The 19,727-nt window shown below is 35.4% G+C and overlaps 1 protein-coding gene across 7 annotated transcripts in view; it reads right to left on the reverse strand.

Annotated features, from left to right (window-relative positions):
• Nucleotides 1-19,727, reverse strand: part of CDC42BPA (CDC42 binding protein kinase alpha) — a 328,619-nt gene that overhangs the window by 90,013 nt on the left and 218,879 nt on the right. For all 7 annotated transcript variants that reach the window (XM_082834424.1, XM_082834427.1, XM_082834423.1 and 4 more), the window contains one exon: nt 1,406-1,653. In XM_082834424.1, the coding sequence (XP_082690550.1) occupies nt 1,406-1,653 (248 nt within the window). The remainder of the gene's footprint in view (nt 1-1,405; nt 1,654-19,727) is intronic.

Here is a 19,727-nt window from a genome sequence, read left to right on the forward strand (position 1 = left end):
ACTAAAACGTCGCAATTTACATTAGGTTGTATAATGACATATACCCCCATCACAGCTTCATACAGAGTAGTTTCACTGCCCTAGAAATCCTCTGTACCCTGCCTATTCATCCCACCCTCCTCCCAATCCTTGCAACCACTGATCTTTTTACTATCTCCATAGTTTTGTCTTCCCATTATTTTTTTTAACAGACTTCTTGTTCCTCATGTAAAATGTTCTTCTCACACATCCGTATAGATATCTCCCCCACTTTCTTCAGTCCTTACTGAGAAATCACCTTCTCAGTATAATTTGCACTGGTTATTTCATTCATATATATATATATATATATATATATATATATATAAAATTAAATTTTCCCCCTTAATGCTTCATAGCCCCCATCCACTGCCTTATTTTTTGTTCTTAGAATTTATCACTACCTATATATTGCCTATCCTATATCATTACCTATATATTCTGTATTTTACTTATTTCATTTATATTTTGCTTATAGTCTTTCACCATAATTAAAGGAAAGCTCCATAAGGAGAGAGAATTTTTATCTGTTCACTGTTATGCCTCCAGGGTCCACAGCAGTGCTTTCACATAGCAGGTTCTAAAAAATTCTGCTGAATGAACAGACCAAACTGAATTAAACTTAGGCTTCCAATATAAGTTGAGAATGACAATAACATACATTCAGTTTCCTAAAACCTAGAAACTTGAGTATCACTGATAATTTCTCCTGCTTCTAATTTCTCATATCTGGTTATCATGTCATCCAAGTTCTGTCTTCTCGGTAGACCTTCTGAATCCATAAACTTCTCTCCATCTTCACTATCATATCTAAGGTCCAGCCACCTCATCTCTCACAGCTAGATTACGATCTGCAGTCTGCTCCTTCCAATCCATTCTCTAAACAGTAGCAAGAGTGGTCTTTCAAAAATATAAATATTGATATAATCATGTAATTTTCCTTCAATGGTTTTATGACTATTTTCCTTTCTAGTCTCATTTCTCACCACTCATCTTCCTTTTTATGCTTCCACCATAATGAACAGCTTTCATTTTCTGAATGTGCCATGCTACCCTTTTCCTCTAGATCTTGGCAAATTCTGCTAACCTTTGCCTGGACACTCTTCCACAGCTATATATTTCTTATATCTTTGATCTTAACTCAGAAATAATTTTGTCCACAAAACCTAGATACACCAAAGTTATCTTTTGTGCCTCTTCTACGGGTGTTCCTATACTTATCCAATTTGCTTTCCTATGATGCTGTAATATGATTTTCTATTTACCAATCTTGACTTTGGTCTTCTTGAGGACTGGAATATGTTTATTGCCTATGTATCTCCAGTCCTTAACACCGAACAGGTATTCAATAAATAATTATTAGAGGAGTAAATAACTTGATTCTTACCTCTCTCTCCTTTTTTTTTCCAATTTGTCTTTCAAAATCAGAATTTCTTTGTTGAGAGCAAGTTGCTGGCCTTCTGAATCATGTAGTTCTTTCTTCAGATTTTTAATTTCATTTGCATGTATTCCTTCTCTCTTGGACAATTCTTCTTCATAGAAGATACTTTTCTTTTCCAAATCAGTCTTTAGTTTGGTTATTTCTTGCTGATGTTCTATGCTGCATACTCCTGGTGAGTAACTAATTTGTTTTTGCTATAGAAGTAATAATAAAAGATTAATCTGTAAGAATAATAAAATATCAACTAATAACTCTTTCTACAATATAAAGAATTGTTCATATAACTGAATATTATTTTTGTATATTATTACATAAAAATAATACTTTCTTTATTCAGGCTATTAACCTTTTGCCTGCCATATGTTGCCAATGTTTTTCTAAGTGTGTATTCCTTTATTGCTGTATTTTACAGTCTTCTTCACACCAAGATTAAATATTTATCTGTATTTTCTGCTGGTACTTATATAATTATTTGTTTTACATTTAAATATCTAATTTACATATAATATTGTTGGTGTATGGAGTGAAGGAAAAATCTAACTGCATCCTATTTCTGATGTGGGACTAATAAAAGGTTATAAATACATTTGTGTCTTTAAAAGATTAAATTGGGGGAGGAGTGGTAGAGCTAGAATGCACAAAAAGAAAAGGGAGAAAGAAGGCTTCTGCAGTGGTCCAGGGAGAAATGACAAAGGTCGAATCTAACATCTTTGTATCTATTCTAGAAAAACATGATACAGCTCTTCACATTTAGGTAGGGCTTTAAGAAGGGGAAATTTGATTGAAAGACATCTTTTTAGAAATGAGGTTGAAATATACTCTTGGTATCAGTGAGAAAGGAAAGTGTAATGTCCAAAGGTTCTTCCAGGTAGTAGCTAAGGTAAACAGAAGCATACAAAGGTTATGACTATAAGATTTCCTGAGCTTTTTCTTGAGTAACTTTTCTATTACTTCGTTACATGCTATTTTCCCAGGTGATCCACAATAAAACTTTTAAAACCCAAAGAACCTATAAGCTTATATTTAGTGACAACAAGGAATCAAGATCTGGAGAACACTGTATCCTTTTTTGAAGTCAGTATTAAGGGCAGGAAAACTGGTAACCGTCCTTGATTTAAAGTCTAGCTTCACATTTGAGGTCTATAATTTAAAAAAAAAAAAAAAAAAGGCATCAACGTGGGCCTGAGAAATGTTTCTGGGATAGTCACTGTAATGTTAACCATTTACTCAAAACTGCTTATGAAGTGCCTACCATATGCAGGACCCAGATTTTCCAGTGGTTTCTGAGTCAGCCTGACATGAAAAGCTTGGCGGAAACTGGGAAGAGCCATGTCAAGTCATGTTCTTGCTCTCATGCAACTCCATGAAAAGGGTACCTAAATCAACATCTGCAGCACTAACCACTTATCGTATTACTCTTTCATTTTTCTAATCACCTAAAGAACACTCTTAGTTTGCTGCTCACTTTAGTATAGTTTGTCTGTTGGGATAGCAGTAGATGTACTAGAAGTTTCAAGCAAAAATTACCTTGAAATCAAAACCTCACAAAGATACCACCAAAAAAAGTTATAGACTCATGTCACTAATTGATAAGAACGTAAAAAAGCCAAATAAAATGCTGAGAAACAAAATTAAGCCATAGGTAAAAAAGAACAATCTACTGCAAAACAATAAGTTTTATTACAGGTATTGAAGGTAATTTAATATTAGCAAACATTAATAACTGTGCAAAAATTAAAGTAACTCCATGTGATAATCTCTGTAAGTGCCCCTGCCCAAAAGTATTGGATAAAATCTAATACCAATTCCAAAATACTACCCCAAGTCCCACAAAAAAAAAAAAGAGTTCAGTAATTCTCTTAAGAAATAACCTCTTTCAAGCTATCAGACAAAATAATACTTTCTAGTGAAACACCAGATACATCCAGGAATAACAAAAAGGATGTCTTCCATTATCTCTCTTATTTAATATTAGATTTTAGATATTCTAAGTAACATTTGAAATAGATACAAAACATGAATAGTTGAAAATCATGATCATTTTCACGTAATATAACTGTTCACTCAGAAAATGCAAATAAATCCACTGTAAAGTGTTGGAATTGATAAAGCTGAGTAAAACAACTGCATATTAGATAAATATAAATCACACAGTACTTCTAGACAGTAGAATAAGCAATAATAGTAAAAATTTTCATTGTTAATAATAAAAAAATTTCATTTCTTTTTAATAGATCCAACAAAAATCACCAGCAACTAGTACACACACAAGTAATGACAACAGTGAATAATTTGTTTGAATTATATGAAAAAACTACAAGTCTTTATAAAAGATTTAAAGAAGACAATATAGAAAAATACCAAGTACTTGAAAGGGAAGATTGAATGTATATATATTCAATGTTTCTTAAATTATCTTCCCTGTAAATTTAATTAAAAAAATTTTAATGTGGGAGGTAATACTGGGTGAGAGATGGAGACAGGCACACAGGCAAAAATAAACTGGTAAAAATACCAAAGAAAATCCTGAAAAAGCACAAAGAGTAAAGAAGGAGAGAGGGTAATGTTCTTTTCAGATGTTAACATATACTATAAATTTTTTTTTTAAATTTTTTGTCTGCTTTGGGTCTTTGTTGCTGCACGCAGCCTTTCTCTAGTTGCAGGGAGTGGGGGCTACTCTTCATTGCGGTGCGCAGGCTTCTCATTGCAGTGGCTTCTCTTGTTGCAGAGAACAGACTCTAGGCGCGTGGGCTTCAGTAGTTGCAGTACACAGCCTCAGTAGTTACGGCACGCGGGCTTCAGTAGTTGTGGCGCGTGGGCTCAGTAGTTGTGGTGCACGGGCTCAGTAGTTGTGGCACACGGGCTTAGTTGCTCCGTGGCATGTGGGATCTTCCCAGACCAAGGATCAAACCTGTGTCCCCTGCATTGGCAGGCAGACTGTTTTTCTTTTATAAATTTATTTATTTTTATTTTTTTATTTTTGGCTGCCTTGAGTCTTCGTTGCTGCATGCAGGCTTTCTCTAGTTGCAGCGAGCAGGGGTTACTCTTCATTGCGGTGCGCGTGCTTCTCATTGCAGTGGCTTCTCTTGCTGTGGAGCACAGGCTCTAGGCACACGGGCTTCACTAGTTGTGGCACGCGGGCTCAGTAGTTATGGCTCACGAGCTCTAGAGAGCAGGCTCAGTAGTTGTGGTGCACAGGATTAGTTGCTCCACGGCATGTGGGATCTTCCCGGACCAGGGATCAAACCCGTGTTCCCTGCGCTGGCAGGCGGATTCTTAACCATTGCGCCACCAGGGAAGTCCCTACTATAAATCTTTAATAATGTAATCAGTGTAATAGATCTCCACCCCAAAATAATTTAATTCAATATGTGAGATACTGTCAATCACTGAGGAAAGCAGTGATTAATTAATGGAATTGAAACCACAAACTAGCAATTAAAGAAAAAAATGATTCTCACATCATACCATTTAGCAAAACAAACTCCAAACGGATTAGAACTAAATATCTTTAAACCCAAATAGAAACATCCAGGAAAAAGCAGAATTACATATTTAGCAAACTCTGAAAAAAGAAGGACAAGCCAAGCTTCGAAGCAATAGAAGAACTATTGAGGAAAATAAAAACAAATCATCTATAATTTGAAAAAGAAAGAAGACCAAAATTAAAGGGCAAATGATAAATTGGTAAAACAGTTGCAGAGAAGATAAACAGTACAATTTTTACTATGCAAAGAGTTTATAAGAAGTGATAAGAAAAACATTAAGACTACAAAATTAAATGGGCAAATGACTTAAAGAGATAATTCACAAAAAGAAAATATGATTAATAAAAGATCTACTAAGAAAGCAAGAAATGCCTCTCATACTTGCAAAAATTTGTGGCATGTATCAAGTGCCTTAAAAATGATCTGACCACTTCATTTCCAGGTATCTGTTCTAAAAGAAGTGCATAAAAGGGTCCATGGCAATTATTATACTGCAAAAGTGAAAAATAAATACAGTCAGCTTGGGGGGATTGGTTCCAGGTCTGTCCACCCTCCATTACCAAAATCTACGATCGCTCAAGTCCCATATATAAAATGGAGTAGTATTCGCATATAACATACTCTCAAATTCTTTAAATTATCTACAAATGCTATGTAAAAGTTGCTAGGGCATGGCAAGTTCAAATTTTGCCTTTTGGAATTTTCTCCCCCACACCACCCCAAACAATGGGCTCTCTGTGTCTGCAGACGTGGAAACTGTGGATATGAAGGGCCAAGTGTATTTAACAGTAGGAAACTGGCAAGTGGATATTCTTCTATAATCATTAAAATTATGTTTGTGACAATCACATAATAATCAGAGAAAAAGCTTACATCACACTCTCAAGTGAAATATAAGGGTTAAGGGTTGAATTGTGTCCCCCCAAAATCCATATGTTGAAGCACTAAACACCAGTACCTCAGAATGTGACCATATTTAGAACTAGGGCCTTAAATACTGCATGATCTGACTTATGTGTGGAATCTAAAAAAGTCGAACTCTTAGAAGCAGAGAGTAGAACAGTGGTTGCGAAGGGCTGAGGGGGTAGGGGAAATGGGGAAACGTTGGTCAAAAGGCACAAGTTTCAGATATGTAGGATAAATAAATTCTAGAGATCTAATGTAAAGCAGGATAACTACAGTTAACAATACTGTACTGCATACTGGAAATTTGCTAAGAGAGTGGATCTTAAATATTCTTAGCCAAAAAAAAAAGGAAGGGAGGAAGGGAGGGAGAGAGGGAGGGAGGGAGACAGGGAAGGCAGAAGGAAGGAGGTAACTGAGGTGATAGACACGTTAATTAGCTTGATTGTGGTAAACATTTCACAATGTATACATATATCTAAATATCAGGTTTTACACCTTAAATACATACAATTTTAAATTGTCATTTGTACTTCAAAAAGCCTGAAAAAAAAGAAAATGAAAATAGGGTCTTCACAGAGGTAATCAACTTAAAATGAGGTCACCAGTGTAGGCCCTAATCCAATATGACTGTATCCTTATAAATAGAAGAAATTTAGACTCAGAATCACACACACATTGAGAACATCATATGAAGATTAAAGCAGAAATCAGGGTGATACACCTACAAACCAAGGAGCGCTAAACACTGCCAGCAAACCATCAGAAGCCAACTCTGCAAACACCTTGATTTCAGATTTCTCCTGCCATAATTGAGACAATAAATTCCTGTTTTTTTAAGCCAGCCAGTTTGTGGGTATTTGTAACAACTGCTCTAGCAAACTAATACAACAGGGTAAAAAAACTCCTGTGGTATATGACTGCAACAATTGGAAAGTACTTTTTTTAAAAAACAGCCTTTCTCAAGTAAAGTCAATAGGGGAGAGGGGAGGTATATCTAACAGGGAAGAGAGGGCCCAGTGGAAGGAAGAACCATAGAAGGAAAGATACCCACAGGAAGTTATATCTAAATTGAGACCTGAGCGTAGAATATTGCTGGCAACATGTGCAAAAGTCTAGATACTAGAGAAAACCTGATGTATGAGCAGAGAAACCCAAATAGTAAGTTAAAATCTCCAACAGCAAGGACCTCATAAGGTAAAAGCTATGTTAACAAAGTTTGAGCCTCTTCTGAAAAGCAAAGTGGTACCATGAAAGGATTTTAAGCACAAAACTAAAAGACTTTAAAAATACTATTCTGACTACAATATGAAGAACAAATTTTTTTTCAACTAGGGGGGAAAAAAACCCAGGAAAACCACACAGAGCATTACATATTTATCCAGACAAGAAATGATAGCTGTATTAATGTTTAAAAAAACAAAATATTAACCAAAAAAACAGCTTTACTAAGATATAATTCACACACCATACTATTGACCCATTTAAAGTGAACAATTCAATAGTTTTTGGTATACTACATTAATTATTTTAAAGTGGTAAAACATATATAACAAAAAATTGTCATTTTAACCATTTTAAATGTACAATTCAGTGGTATTACATTCACAATGTTGTGCAACCATCAACACTGTAATTTCTAGAACTTTTTCATCTTCTCAAAGAGAATTCTGTAACCATTAAGGAATAAACACCCCATTATCCCCTCTACACTGCCCCTGGTAATCTCTATTCCACTTTCCATCTCAATGAATTTGTCTATTCTAGATATTTCATATAAGTAGAATCATATAATATTTGTCCCCTTGTGTCTAGCTTCTTTCACTTAGCATAATGTTCTCAATATTCATCCATGTTGCAGGATATATCAGAACTTCACCCCATTTATGGTTGAATAATATTCCATTATATGTACTTGCCACATTTTGTTCCTTTATCTGTTGATGAACACTTGGGTTGTTTATACCTTTTTGGCTGTTTTACTAATGCTTTAATGAACACTGGTGTACAACAGTCTGTTTGAAGTCCCTGCTTCCAATTCTTTTGGGTATATAACTAGGAGTTGAATTACTCAGTCATACGGTAATTCTACATTTACTTTTATTGAGGAATCACCAATTGTTTTCATATTCTTGAGATCACTTATTTTGTTTTTGTTTTTAATTTTAGCCACCTTAGTAGGTATGAAGTGGTAGCTTGTGGTTTTAACTCCATTTCCCTAATAATTAATGATGTTGAACATCTTTTCATGTGCTTATTGGCTACTAGTATATCTTCTTTGGAGAAATGTTTATGCAAGTTATTGCCCATGTTTTGATTGGGCAGTTTATCTTTCTGTTAAGTTGTAGGAGTTCGTTATAAATTCTGGATATCAAATCCTTATCAGATATTTGATTTACAAATGGTTTCTTCCATTCTTTAGGTTATCTTTTCATTTTCTTAAAAATATCCTTTGATGCAATACAAATAAGTTTTTATTTTGATGAAGTCTAATTTGTCCATTTTTTGTTTTGTTGCTTATGCTTTCTGTGACTTAAGAATCTACTTCCAAACCCAAGGTCATGAAGATTTACCCCAATGTTTTCTTCTAAGCGTTTTATGGTTGTAGCTCTTATATGTAAGTTGTTGATCCATTTTGAGTTAATTTTTTAATATGGTGTAAGGTAGGGGTCCAAATTCATTTGTGTGCATGCAGAAATCCAGCTGTCTGGCACATGAGTTGAAGGAACTATTCTTTCCATACTGAACAGATTTAGTACCTATGTCAAAAATCAATTGTGGCTATAGATACATGAGTTTATTTCTGGACTCTTAATTCTATTCCAGTGGTCTATATTCTTATGCCAGTGTCATATTCTTTTTATTGCTGTGATTTTGTAATAAGTTTTGAAATTGGGAAGTTTGGGTCTTCTAACTTTGGCCTTCTTTTTCAAGTTTTTTGGCTATTTGGGGCAATTCCACATGAATTTGAGGCTCATATTTTCCATTTCTGCAAAAGGGGCTGTTGATAATAGGGATCGAATTGAACCTGTACATCACTTTTGGTAAAACTACATCTGAACAATACTAAGTCTTCCTATTCATAAACATGGGATACCTTTTCTTTATTTTAGGTATCCTTTAATTTCTTTCAGCAATGTTTTATAATTTTCAGTGCACAACATTCTTGGTTAATTTTATTCCAAGGCATTCTTTTAGATGCTATTGTAACTATAATTGCTTTCTTAATTTCATTGTGGATTGTTCATTGCTGACATAGGAACACAACTAATTACTATATGTTGATCATGCAACCCTGCGGTTGTTTGTTTTCTTACTGAGTTTTAAGAATTCTTTGAATATTTGGATAACAGTTTTGTATCAGATATGTCTGCATTTTCCTGCAGTCTGTGCCTCGTCTTTTCATTCTTGGCTGTGACTTTCACAGTCCAGAAGACTTCAATTTCAGTGAGATCTAGCATAGTAATTCTTTATTTCATGGATTGTGCCTTTGGTACTGAAAGTAAAAAGTCATCACCATACCAAAGATTATCTAGGTTTCTCCTACGTTATTGTCTAGGAGTGTTAATAGTTTTGTGTTTTACGTCTAGGTCTGTGATCCATTTTGAGTTAATTTTTGTGAAGGGTGTAAGTTCTGTGTCTAGATTCAATTTTCTTTTTGCATCGATGTCTAGTTCTTCTAACACTATTTGTTAAAAAGTACAACTTTGCTCCATTATATTGCCTTTGCTTTTTTGTCAAAGATGATTTATCTGTATAGTCTCTTGCCAATACCATACTGTCTTGATTACTGCAGTTTTATGTAAGTCTTGAAGTCAGTATTCCAGCTATGGTTTTTTTCCTTCACTATTGTGTTGGCTATTCTGGGTCTTTGCCTCTCCATATAAACTTTAGGCTTAGTTTGTTGATACCCAAGAAGTTGCTGCAATTCTGACTTGTACTGCATTAAATCTGTAGTTGAAGGGGCTTCCCTGGTGGCACAGTGGTTGAGAGTCCGCCTGACGATGAAGGGGACATGGGTTCGTGCCCCGGTCCAGGAAGATCCCACATGCCGCGGAGCGGCTGGGCCCGTGAGCCATGGTCACTGAGCCTGCGTGTCTGGAGCCTGTGCTCCGCAACATGAGAGGCCACAACAGTGAGAGGCCTGCGTACCACAAAAAAAAAAAATCTGTAGTTGAAGATGGGAAGAACTGACATCTTATAAGACACCTAGTACGGAGTCTTCCTATCCATGAACGTGGAATATCTCTCCATTTATTTAGTTCTTCTTTGATTTCTTTCATCAGAGTTTTATAGTTTCCCCCGTACAGGTCTTATGCATATTTTGGCATATTTATACTTCACTATTTCATTTTTGTGGGTGCTAATATTAATAGTACTGAGTTTTAAATTTCAAATTCCACTTATCCATGGTTGGCATAAAAGAAAGTGACCGACTTTTGTGTATTAATCTTGTACCTGCAACCTTGCTATAAATGCCTTACTAGTTCCAGGAGTCTTTTTGTTAATTTTTTTGATTCTCTACATAGACAATCATATCATCTGCTAACCAAGGCAGTTTTATGTCATCTTTCCCAATCTGTATACTTCTTTTTTGTTTTCTTGTCTTGTTGCATTAGCTAAGACATACAGCATGATGTTGAAAAGGAGTAGTGAGAGGAAGAATCCTTGCTTTGTTCTTGATCTTAATGAAAAAGTGTCAAGATTCTTGTCATTATGATGTTACTTTAGGTTTTTTGATAGGTATTATTTATCAAGTTGAGGAAGTTCCCCTCTATTCCTAGTTTACTGAGTTTTTATCATGAACGAGTATTAAAGTTTGTCAGATGCTTTTTCTGTATCTACTGATAAGATCATGTGATTTTTTTTATTTATTTTTTTTGCTGTACACGGGCCTCTCACTGTTGTGGCCTCTCCCATTGCGGAGTACAAACTCCGGACGCGCAGGCTCAGTGGCCATGGCTCACGGGCCTAGCCACTCCGTGGCATGTGGGATCTTCCCGGACTGGGGCATGAACCCGTGTCCCCTGCATCGGCAGGTGGACTCTCAACCACTGCGCCACCAGGGAAGCCCGATCATGTGATTTTTATCACATCAGTGATGCATTACATTAATTCACTTTCAAATGCTGAACCAGCCTTGTGTACACGGGATGAAATTCCATTTGGTTGTGGTGTATAATTCTTTTTATATATTGTTGGATTCAATTGTTAATATTTTTTGAGGACTTTTGCACCTATGTCTATGAGGCTTTCTACATTGGTCTGTAGCATTCTTTTCTTGTAATGTCTTTGGTTTTGGTATTAGCATAATTCTTGTATCATAGAATGAGTTAAGAAGTATTTCCTCTATTTCTATCTTCTGAAAGCAACTGTAGAGAACTCATGATTTCTTCCTTAAATGTCTGGTAGAATTCACCAATGAATACATCTGGGCCTGGTGCTTTCTGTTCTGGAAGATTATTAATTATTGATTCAATTTCTTTAACAGACAGAGCCATTTCAGATTATTTATTTCTCCTTGGTTAGTTATGGGAGCTGTGTCTTTGAAGGAATTGGTCCATTTCATCTAGGTTATCAAATTTGTAGGCAAAGAATTAATTGTTCATAGTATTCCTTTATTAGCCTTTTCATGTACATGGGTTGCATACTGATGTTCTGTCTTTCATTTCTGATACTAGTAGTGTCCTGTCTCTCTTTTCTTTTTTTCTTTGTATTTGTGTTTTATTTTACAATCAAAGGTTTAAAGATATAGCAGAGAGTACAGCAGGCAAAACACAGATTAAGCATATTCTGTGCAAAAGTATTTACCACAGAAAAGAGAAGAAAAATTTTAAAAGAATTATAGTGTGAAGGTAATTATAAGTATATGAAATAATATAAACTATATTGATAGGTAATTCCCCTTCTTTTCAAGTTTCCAAGGGAATTATTAAATTTATATAAGGTATTCAAACTTGTAAGTTTGAAAATCTGTTTGAAAGACACTTTTACTGGAAAAATATAAGTAACCAAATTGTCTCAAATCAACAATAAAATAAAGCACTGAGAAGCTACTACGTAATAACAAAGAATGTGTTACAAGAGAATTTTTTCAGATTTCAAGGAAGAGTTTATTTCTATGAGCACAGAGAAAAAAAGCAAGCTTTACTCTACTTTATATAAAATTAAGATAACCCTGAAACAAAACCTGATCAAAACACCAAATAATAAAACCAGACTCATCTCAATATATTGATACATTTAACAGCAAAAATTGTTAATAAAATGTTAACATTTGAAATCCATTGCTGTATTGAAATTCAGTTATTTATATGAGCAACTGATTCCCAGAATGTAAGAACAGTTTCATACTAGAAAACTTGTTAATATGATTTCTCTCAAAAATAGATAAGGGACCCCTTTTTTCCTTAATTAGCCTGGATAGAGGCTTATCGATTTCATTGACCTTTTTAAAGAATAAGCTTTGGTTTCAATGATTTTTCTCTATTGGTTTCCTGTTTTCAATTTGATGGATTTCTGCTCTAATTTTTATTATTTTTCTTCTGATTACTTTAGATTTAGTTTGCTCTCCTCTTTCTAGTATCCTAAGGTGGAAGCTAGGACGATTAATCTTAGATCTTTCTTCTTTCCTGATATATGCGTTCAATGCCACAAGTTTCCCTCTAAGCACTGCTTTCACTGTATCTGACAAATTTTGACAATTTGTGTTTTCATTTTCATTTAGTTCAAAGTATTTTTAAGTTTCTCATGAGATATTTTCTTTGGCTCATGTGTTTTTTATAAGGGTGGTGCCTTAATTCCAAGTATTTTGGAATTTTCCAGCTATCTTTTTGTTACTGACATCTAGTCTAATTCCATTGTGGTCTGAGAGCAGACAGTGTATGATTCCTGTTCTTTTAAATTTGTTAAGGATTTCTTAAGGTTTGTTTTATGGCCCAGAATGTGGTCTGTCTTGGTGGACGTTCATGTAAGCTTGAGAAGAATGTGTATTCTGCTGTTGTTGGGTGAAGCAGTATATAGATGTCCTTACATCCACTTGATTGATGATGGATGTTGAGTTCAACTATGTCCTTACTGATTTTTTTGCCTGCTGGATCTGTCCATTTCTGATAGAGGGGTGCTGAAGTTCCCAACTATGACAGTGAATTCATCTCTTTTTCTCTGCACTTCTGTGGGGTTTTGCCTCATGCATTTTGAAGCTATGTTGTTACACACATACACATTAAGTATGCTACATCTTCTTGCTGAACAGCAATGCCCTTCTTTATTTCCAAAAACTTTCCTTACTCCAAATTCCACACTGTCTGGAATTAATATAGCTACTTCCACTTTCTTTTGATTAGTGTTATCATGGTATATCTTTCTCCATCCACTTACAGGCATACCTTGGGGATATTGTGGGTTCAGTTCCAGACTACTGCGAAAAGGTGAATATTGCAATAAAGTGCATCACATGAATTTTTTGATTTCCCAGTGCACATAAAAGTTGTATTCACACTATACTCTAGTTTATTAAGTGTGCAATAGCGTTATGTCTAAAAAAATGTACACACCTTAATTTTAAAAATACTTTATCGCTAAAAATGCTAACCATCATCTGAGCCTTTAGCGAGTTGCAATCTTCTTGCAATAGTAACATCAAAGATCAATAATCACTGATCACCACAACAAATATAATAATGAAGAAATTTGAAATACTGTGAGAATTACCAAAATGTGACATAAAATCATGAAGTGAGCAAACGCTATTGGAAAAATGGTGCTGACAGACTTGCTCGATGCAGGGTGCCACAAACCTTCAATTTGTAATATCTGCAAAGTACAATATAGCAAAGCACAATAAAACAAGGTATGCCTGTACTCTTAATCTAGACACTTGGCCTCTGTATCCACGAATTCTGCATCTATGGATACAGAGGGCTGACTGTACTACACCATTTTATATAAGGGAATTGAGCGTGTGCAGATTTTGGTATCCATGGGGTGTGGAGAGGGCATGGAACCAATGCCCCATGGATACTGAGGAAAAACTATATGTGCCTCTATACCTAAAGTGGACTTTTTAGACAACATATAGTTAGATACTGTTTTTTGATCCAATCTGACATAATCTGTTTTGTAATTGGTATACTTAGACCATTGACATTCCAAATGATTGTTGATGTTTTCTGATTAATATCTATTGTATTTGCTACTGCTTTCTATTTATTGCTCCTTTCTTTGTATCTATTTTTGTCTTCCATACCTTTTCTGTCTTTTGCTGTTTTTTTTTTCCCCTTGTTTTTGGCCACGCCATGCGGCATGCGGGATCTCAGTCCCTGACCAGGGATTGAACACATGCCCCCTGCATTTGAAGCACAGAGTCTCAACGACAGAACTGCCAGGGAAGTCCCTGTCTTTTGTGGTTTTAATTAAGCATTTTATATGATTCAATTTTCTCCCCATTCTGAGCATATCAGTTGAACTCCTTTTTTAAGTGGCCATTCTACAGTTTGTAATCTGCATTTATAACCAATCCAAGTCCAGTTTCAAATAACACTCTACCACTTCATGGATAGTGCAAGTACCATAAAATGAAATAATCCTAATTCCTGCCTCCTATCCCTTGTATAATTGCTGTCATTCATTTCAGTTACACATAAGCACACATAAGCATATTTATATATACAAGTAATCAGACATAAGCATGTATATAAGTATATATAATTGAATACATTGTTGCTATTATTTTGAACATTTCATCTATTAGATTAAGAATAAGAAAAATAAAAGCTTTTATTTATTTTACCTTCATGTATTCCTTCTCAGATGCTTTTTCTTTCTTTATGTAGATCTGAGTTTCTGACCTATATCATTTTCCTTCTCTCTGGAGAACTTCTTTTAACATTTCTTGCATGGCAGGTTTACTTGAAACAAATTCCCTGAAATCTTTGTCTCAGGAAGTCTTTATTTCTCCTTCACTTTTGAAAGATAATTTCTCAAAGTACAAAATTCTAGGTGGGTAGGTTTTTTTTCCTCAACACTTTAAATATTTCACTCCACTCTCTTCTTGTTTGCATGAAGAGCAAAAGTCAAATGTAATTCTTACCTTATATTTTCTAGAGGTAAGGTATTTTTTTATCTCTGACTGCTTTCAGGATTTTTATCTTTATCTATAATTTGAAAATGGCATGTCTAGGTGTAATTTTTTGGGTATTTACCCTGTTTGGTGTTCTTTGAGCTTCCTGAATCTGTGGTTTAGTGTCTGACATTAATTTGGGGGAAATTTTCAGTCATTATTGTTCCAAATGGTTCTTCTGTTCCTTTCTCTGTTCACCTTTTAGTGTTCCCATTATACATATGGTACAACTTTTGTAAATGTTCCACAATACTTGGGTATTCTTTTCTGTTTTTTCACTTTTTTCTCTTTGCTTTTCAGTTTTGGCAGTCCTATTTTGATATCCTCAAGCTCAGAGATTCTTTCTTCAGCTGTATCCAGTGTACTAATAAGCTCATAAAGGGCATTCTTCATTTTGTTACAATATGTTTCATGTCTAGCATTTCTTTTTGGTTCTTTCTTAGAATTTACATCTCTCTGCTTACATTGCCCATTTATTTTTCCATGCTCTCTACTTTTTCATTAAAGTCCTTAGCATATCAATCACAGTTGTTTTCAATTCCTGGCCTGATAATTTCAACATCCCTGAGTCTGGTTGTGATGTTTGCTCTATTCTGTGTTTTTTGTCTTTCAATATGTCTTGTAATTTTTTGTTGATAGGTGAACATGGTGTACTGGGTAAAAGGAACTGCTGTAAATAGGCTATTAGTAATGTGGTTGCAAGCTGTGGTGGGAGGGGAAGCGTTCTATAGTCCTAAGATTGGATATCAGTATGTTACTGAGCCTGTGCTTCTGGACTGTGAACTTAAGACAACCTTGTCAGTTTTTCTCCCCCACTTACCTGTTTTGACAGGGTGACTAGAGTGGGCTGGGGCTGAATATTTCCCTTCCCTCAAGTCAGTTAGGTCTGATAAAATCCCAGCAAGTTAGATTCTGGTTGAAGAGTTTCTCCTGAAGATAGACCTTGTTAAGAAGAACAGAATGCTCTGGCACATTCAAAATTGTTACCCCTATTGTTAGCACAAGGGGATTTTTCTCTGATATTCACTGTGAAAACCTCGTAGAGCTCCAGGATGTAAAACTGATGAAACTGTCAGGGCTCCCCAATGACGAGGCTCCCCTGGAGTTTTTATCTCTCAAACTTGTCCGCACTGAGCCTCTAGCAATTTTTCAATAACAGTTCAGGTCTCCCTACACTGGTACTGATTTCCTACAAGGGTTCCTGATCTCATAAGCTGAGATTCTCTTTATTTGCCTGTCACTCTCTCCAGTTTGGAGGACAGCAGTTGGTTCTGTGATATTACTTCCCTTACAGATCTAAGAAGAGTTGTTGATTTTTCAATTTGTTCAGCTTTTTACTTCTTGTTAGAACAAAGTGGTGACTTCTGAAGTTCTTATATACTGGATTGGAAACTGGTAGTATTCTTTGGAGTTATTAAATATAGGATGCTGTGATCTGCAAATAGAGATAGTTTTACTTCTTCTTTTCCAGTTTGGATGCCTTCTATTTCTTTTTCTTATCTAATTCCTCTGGCTAGAACCGCCAGCATAATGTTAATTGCAGTGGTGAAAATGGGCATCCTTGTCTCATTCCTAAACTCAGGGAAAAAATCTTCAGTCATTCACCATTGAGTATGATGTTAGCTATGGGTTTTCCATAAATGTCTTTGATCATGTTGAGTATATTCCCTTCTATTCCTAGTTTTCTGAGAGTTTTTATCATGAAAGGATGTTGAATTTTGTGAAATGACTTATGTGCATCAATTAAGATGATCATGCAGTTCCCCCCTCCCTTTGGTTCTTTCAATGTGATGTATTAAACTGATTTATTTTCTTACATTCAACCACCCTTGCATTCCTGGGATAGACCCCACTTTGCCATGGTTTATAATCCTTTTAATATGGCTTTGGATTTGGTTTGCTGGTGTTTTGTTGAGAATTCATACGTCTATATTCGTTAGGAATACTGGTCTGTAATTTTCTTTTCTTGTGATATTATTCATATGGCTTTGGTATTATGGCAATGCTGGCCTATGGAATGAGTTAGGAAGTGTTCCCTATTCTTGTATTCTGTGGAAGAGTTTAAGAAGAATTGGTGTTAATTCTTCCTTAAAAGTTTGGTTCAGTTCACTAGTGAAGCTATCTGGTCCTGGGCTTTTCTTTGTCAGGAGGTTTCTTATTACCAATTCAATCTCTTTGCCTGTTGTAAGTCTGTTGAGACTTTCTATTTTGTCTTGCATTTAGGTAATTTGTGTGCTTCTCGATCTGTCCATTTCATCTAGATTATTTACTTTGTTGGCATAGAGTTGTTCATAGTATTCTCTTATAATCCTTTTGCTTTCTGATGATAGGTATTGATATCCACTTTCATTTCTGATGTTATTTGTTTCCTCCCTTCCTCCCTCTCTCTGTCAGTCTAGCTAAAGGTTTGTCAATTTTGTTGATCTCTCAAAGAATGAACTTTGGTTTCATTCCCTTTATTATTATTATTCTGTTCTCATTTTATTGAACACTGCTCTAATCCTTATTATTTCCTTCCACCTGCTAGCTTTGTTTCCTTTGCTCTTCTTTTTCTAGTTCTGTAAGATATAAAGTTAGGTATTTTCTCATTTCCCTTGTCATTTCTTCATTGACCCACTGGTTGGTTATGAGTGTCTTATTTCATTTCCACATATTTTTTTAACATTCCAGTTTTCCTTATGCTATTGATTTCTAGCTTCATTCCATTGTGATTGGAGTGGATACTTTGTGTGATCTCAATCTTTTTACATTTATTGAGATTTATTTTGTGGCCTAACATCTGGTCTATCCTGGAGACTGTATCAATTGCACTTGAGAAGAATATGTATTCTGCTGTTGTTGGGTGGAGGGTTCTATATATGTATCTGTTAGTTCTAGTTGGTTATACTGTTGATCAAGACATCTATATGCTTATTTATCTTCTGTCTATATGTTCTATCCATTTTTGGAAGTGGGGTATTAAAGTTTCTAACTTTTATTTAAGAACTTTTTTTCTCTTCAATTCTATTGAAGAGTATTCTTAATGAAGTAAAGATTTCTACAACCTTTTAAAGGGGCCAAAATAAGTTTCAAAATTTACATGTGTATACCTTTAAATCAAGAAATTCCACTTTTAGAAAATATCTTAAAGAAATGGTAGTATGATAATAATAATAGCTAACAGTTATTGAGCCTTTACTTTGTGCCAGGCCATGGGCTAAGCATTTTAAATGCATTAACTAATTTATTGGGTAGTTTTATTATTATCCCAAATTTCCCAAATCTGTAAATGACACAAGAGATTATGAGTGTCTGATATGTAGGTAAACACATGTGACTCAGAGTTTTCAATGAGCAGTGTTTGTTACAGAAAAATAAAAATCAAACTAGTGGACAGAATGGTACTAAGAATTAGAAAACCTGGGTTTAAACTGTACTCTATCATTTAAGACTATAAAATCCTAAACTCATCTGAGTTTCGCTTTCCTCAAATGCAAATAATCTCTAAGATTTCCTCCAGTTTGCACTTTGTGATTCTTGTGCTTACCAAAATCACCTAAGATAGTGCTGGAAACAAAGTAGTCCCTGACTGAAAGTTATTTGAGACGGTAATGTAATGACTTCTACACACTAATCCTGCTCTAGAAGCATAGGTTATTTATAGAAGAAACATAACTATTTTGGAAAGCTAACCAAGACTGTGCAATCATGATCAATCAAAACAAAACAAATAATATACCAGTCTATGTTTTCAATAAGCTAAGTCACAGTTTAGGTGGGGAGACATTTTGTGAATAAATAATTATAATAAGAGCTATTGTAAAGTTATTAACAAAATTCTATAGCAGCAGAGAATAAGGAATATTTAGACTTCCTGAGATGACATTCAACTTCATTCTTATATTTGCTGGATGAATAAGATACTAGACTAGGCACGCAAGGAGTGTGTGGAGGTGGTGGCTGGCAGACAATGCAGAGGAATTGGGATATGCAAAGGGTAGAGTCAAGAAAAGGCAGACATCATATTCAGATTATAATTTAGTGTTATAGAAATACGAAGTCAATTAATCCTAATTCTCTCACTTTGACATATATAATATTATTACTATAGCTAATAGTTACTGACCACTTATGATGTGGCAGCTTACACACATGTGTATGTACTCCTTACATGAAACCAATGAGATGGGGTTTTACAAATGAGAAATTAAGGTCCAAAGAGATTAAATGTTTTGTCCAGCGTTACACAGCTGGTAACTGATGAGGCTGGGCTTTAAAAGCAGATAGTCCAACGCTAGAGCTGGCACAAAGATTTCCCTTGCTAAGCACTTCTGCTGAGATGTTTAAATCCAGGCCAATTATCATCTCATCCCACTTAACAGAAGTATCTGCAAAGCTACCTCTGAGCCTCTCCTAAGTCACTTAACAAGACAGAGGATCTGGACATCTAACCCTGCCTCCCATGAGATTACCAATATATCTTGTCAAGGTATGCAGCCCTTCATAATTTTTTTTTTTTTTTTCTTTGCGGTACGCCAGCCTCTCACTGTTGTGGCCTCTCCCGTTGCGGAGCACAGGCTCCAGACGTGCAGGCTCAGCGGCCATGGCTCACGGGCCCAGCCGCTCCGCGGCATGTGGGATCTTCCCGGACCGGGCACGAACCCGTGTCCCCTGCATCGGCAGGAGGACTCTCAAACACTGCGCCACCAGGGAAGCCCCCTTCATAAATATTTTAACTCCTTCCTGAAAGATTTCTTCTCCCCACTAAATACAGCCT

The sequence above is a fragment of the Leucopleurus acutus genome (assembly GCF_964270905.1).
Source record: "Leucopleurus acutus genome assembly, chromosome: 2".
Taxonomy (NCBI): domain Eukaryota; kingdom Metazoa; phylum Chordata; class Mammalia; order Artiodactyla; family Delphinidae; genus Leucopleurus; species Leucopleurus acutus.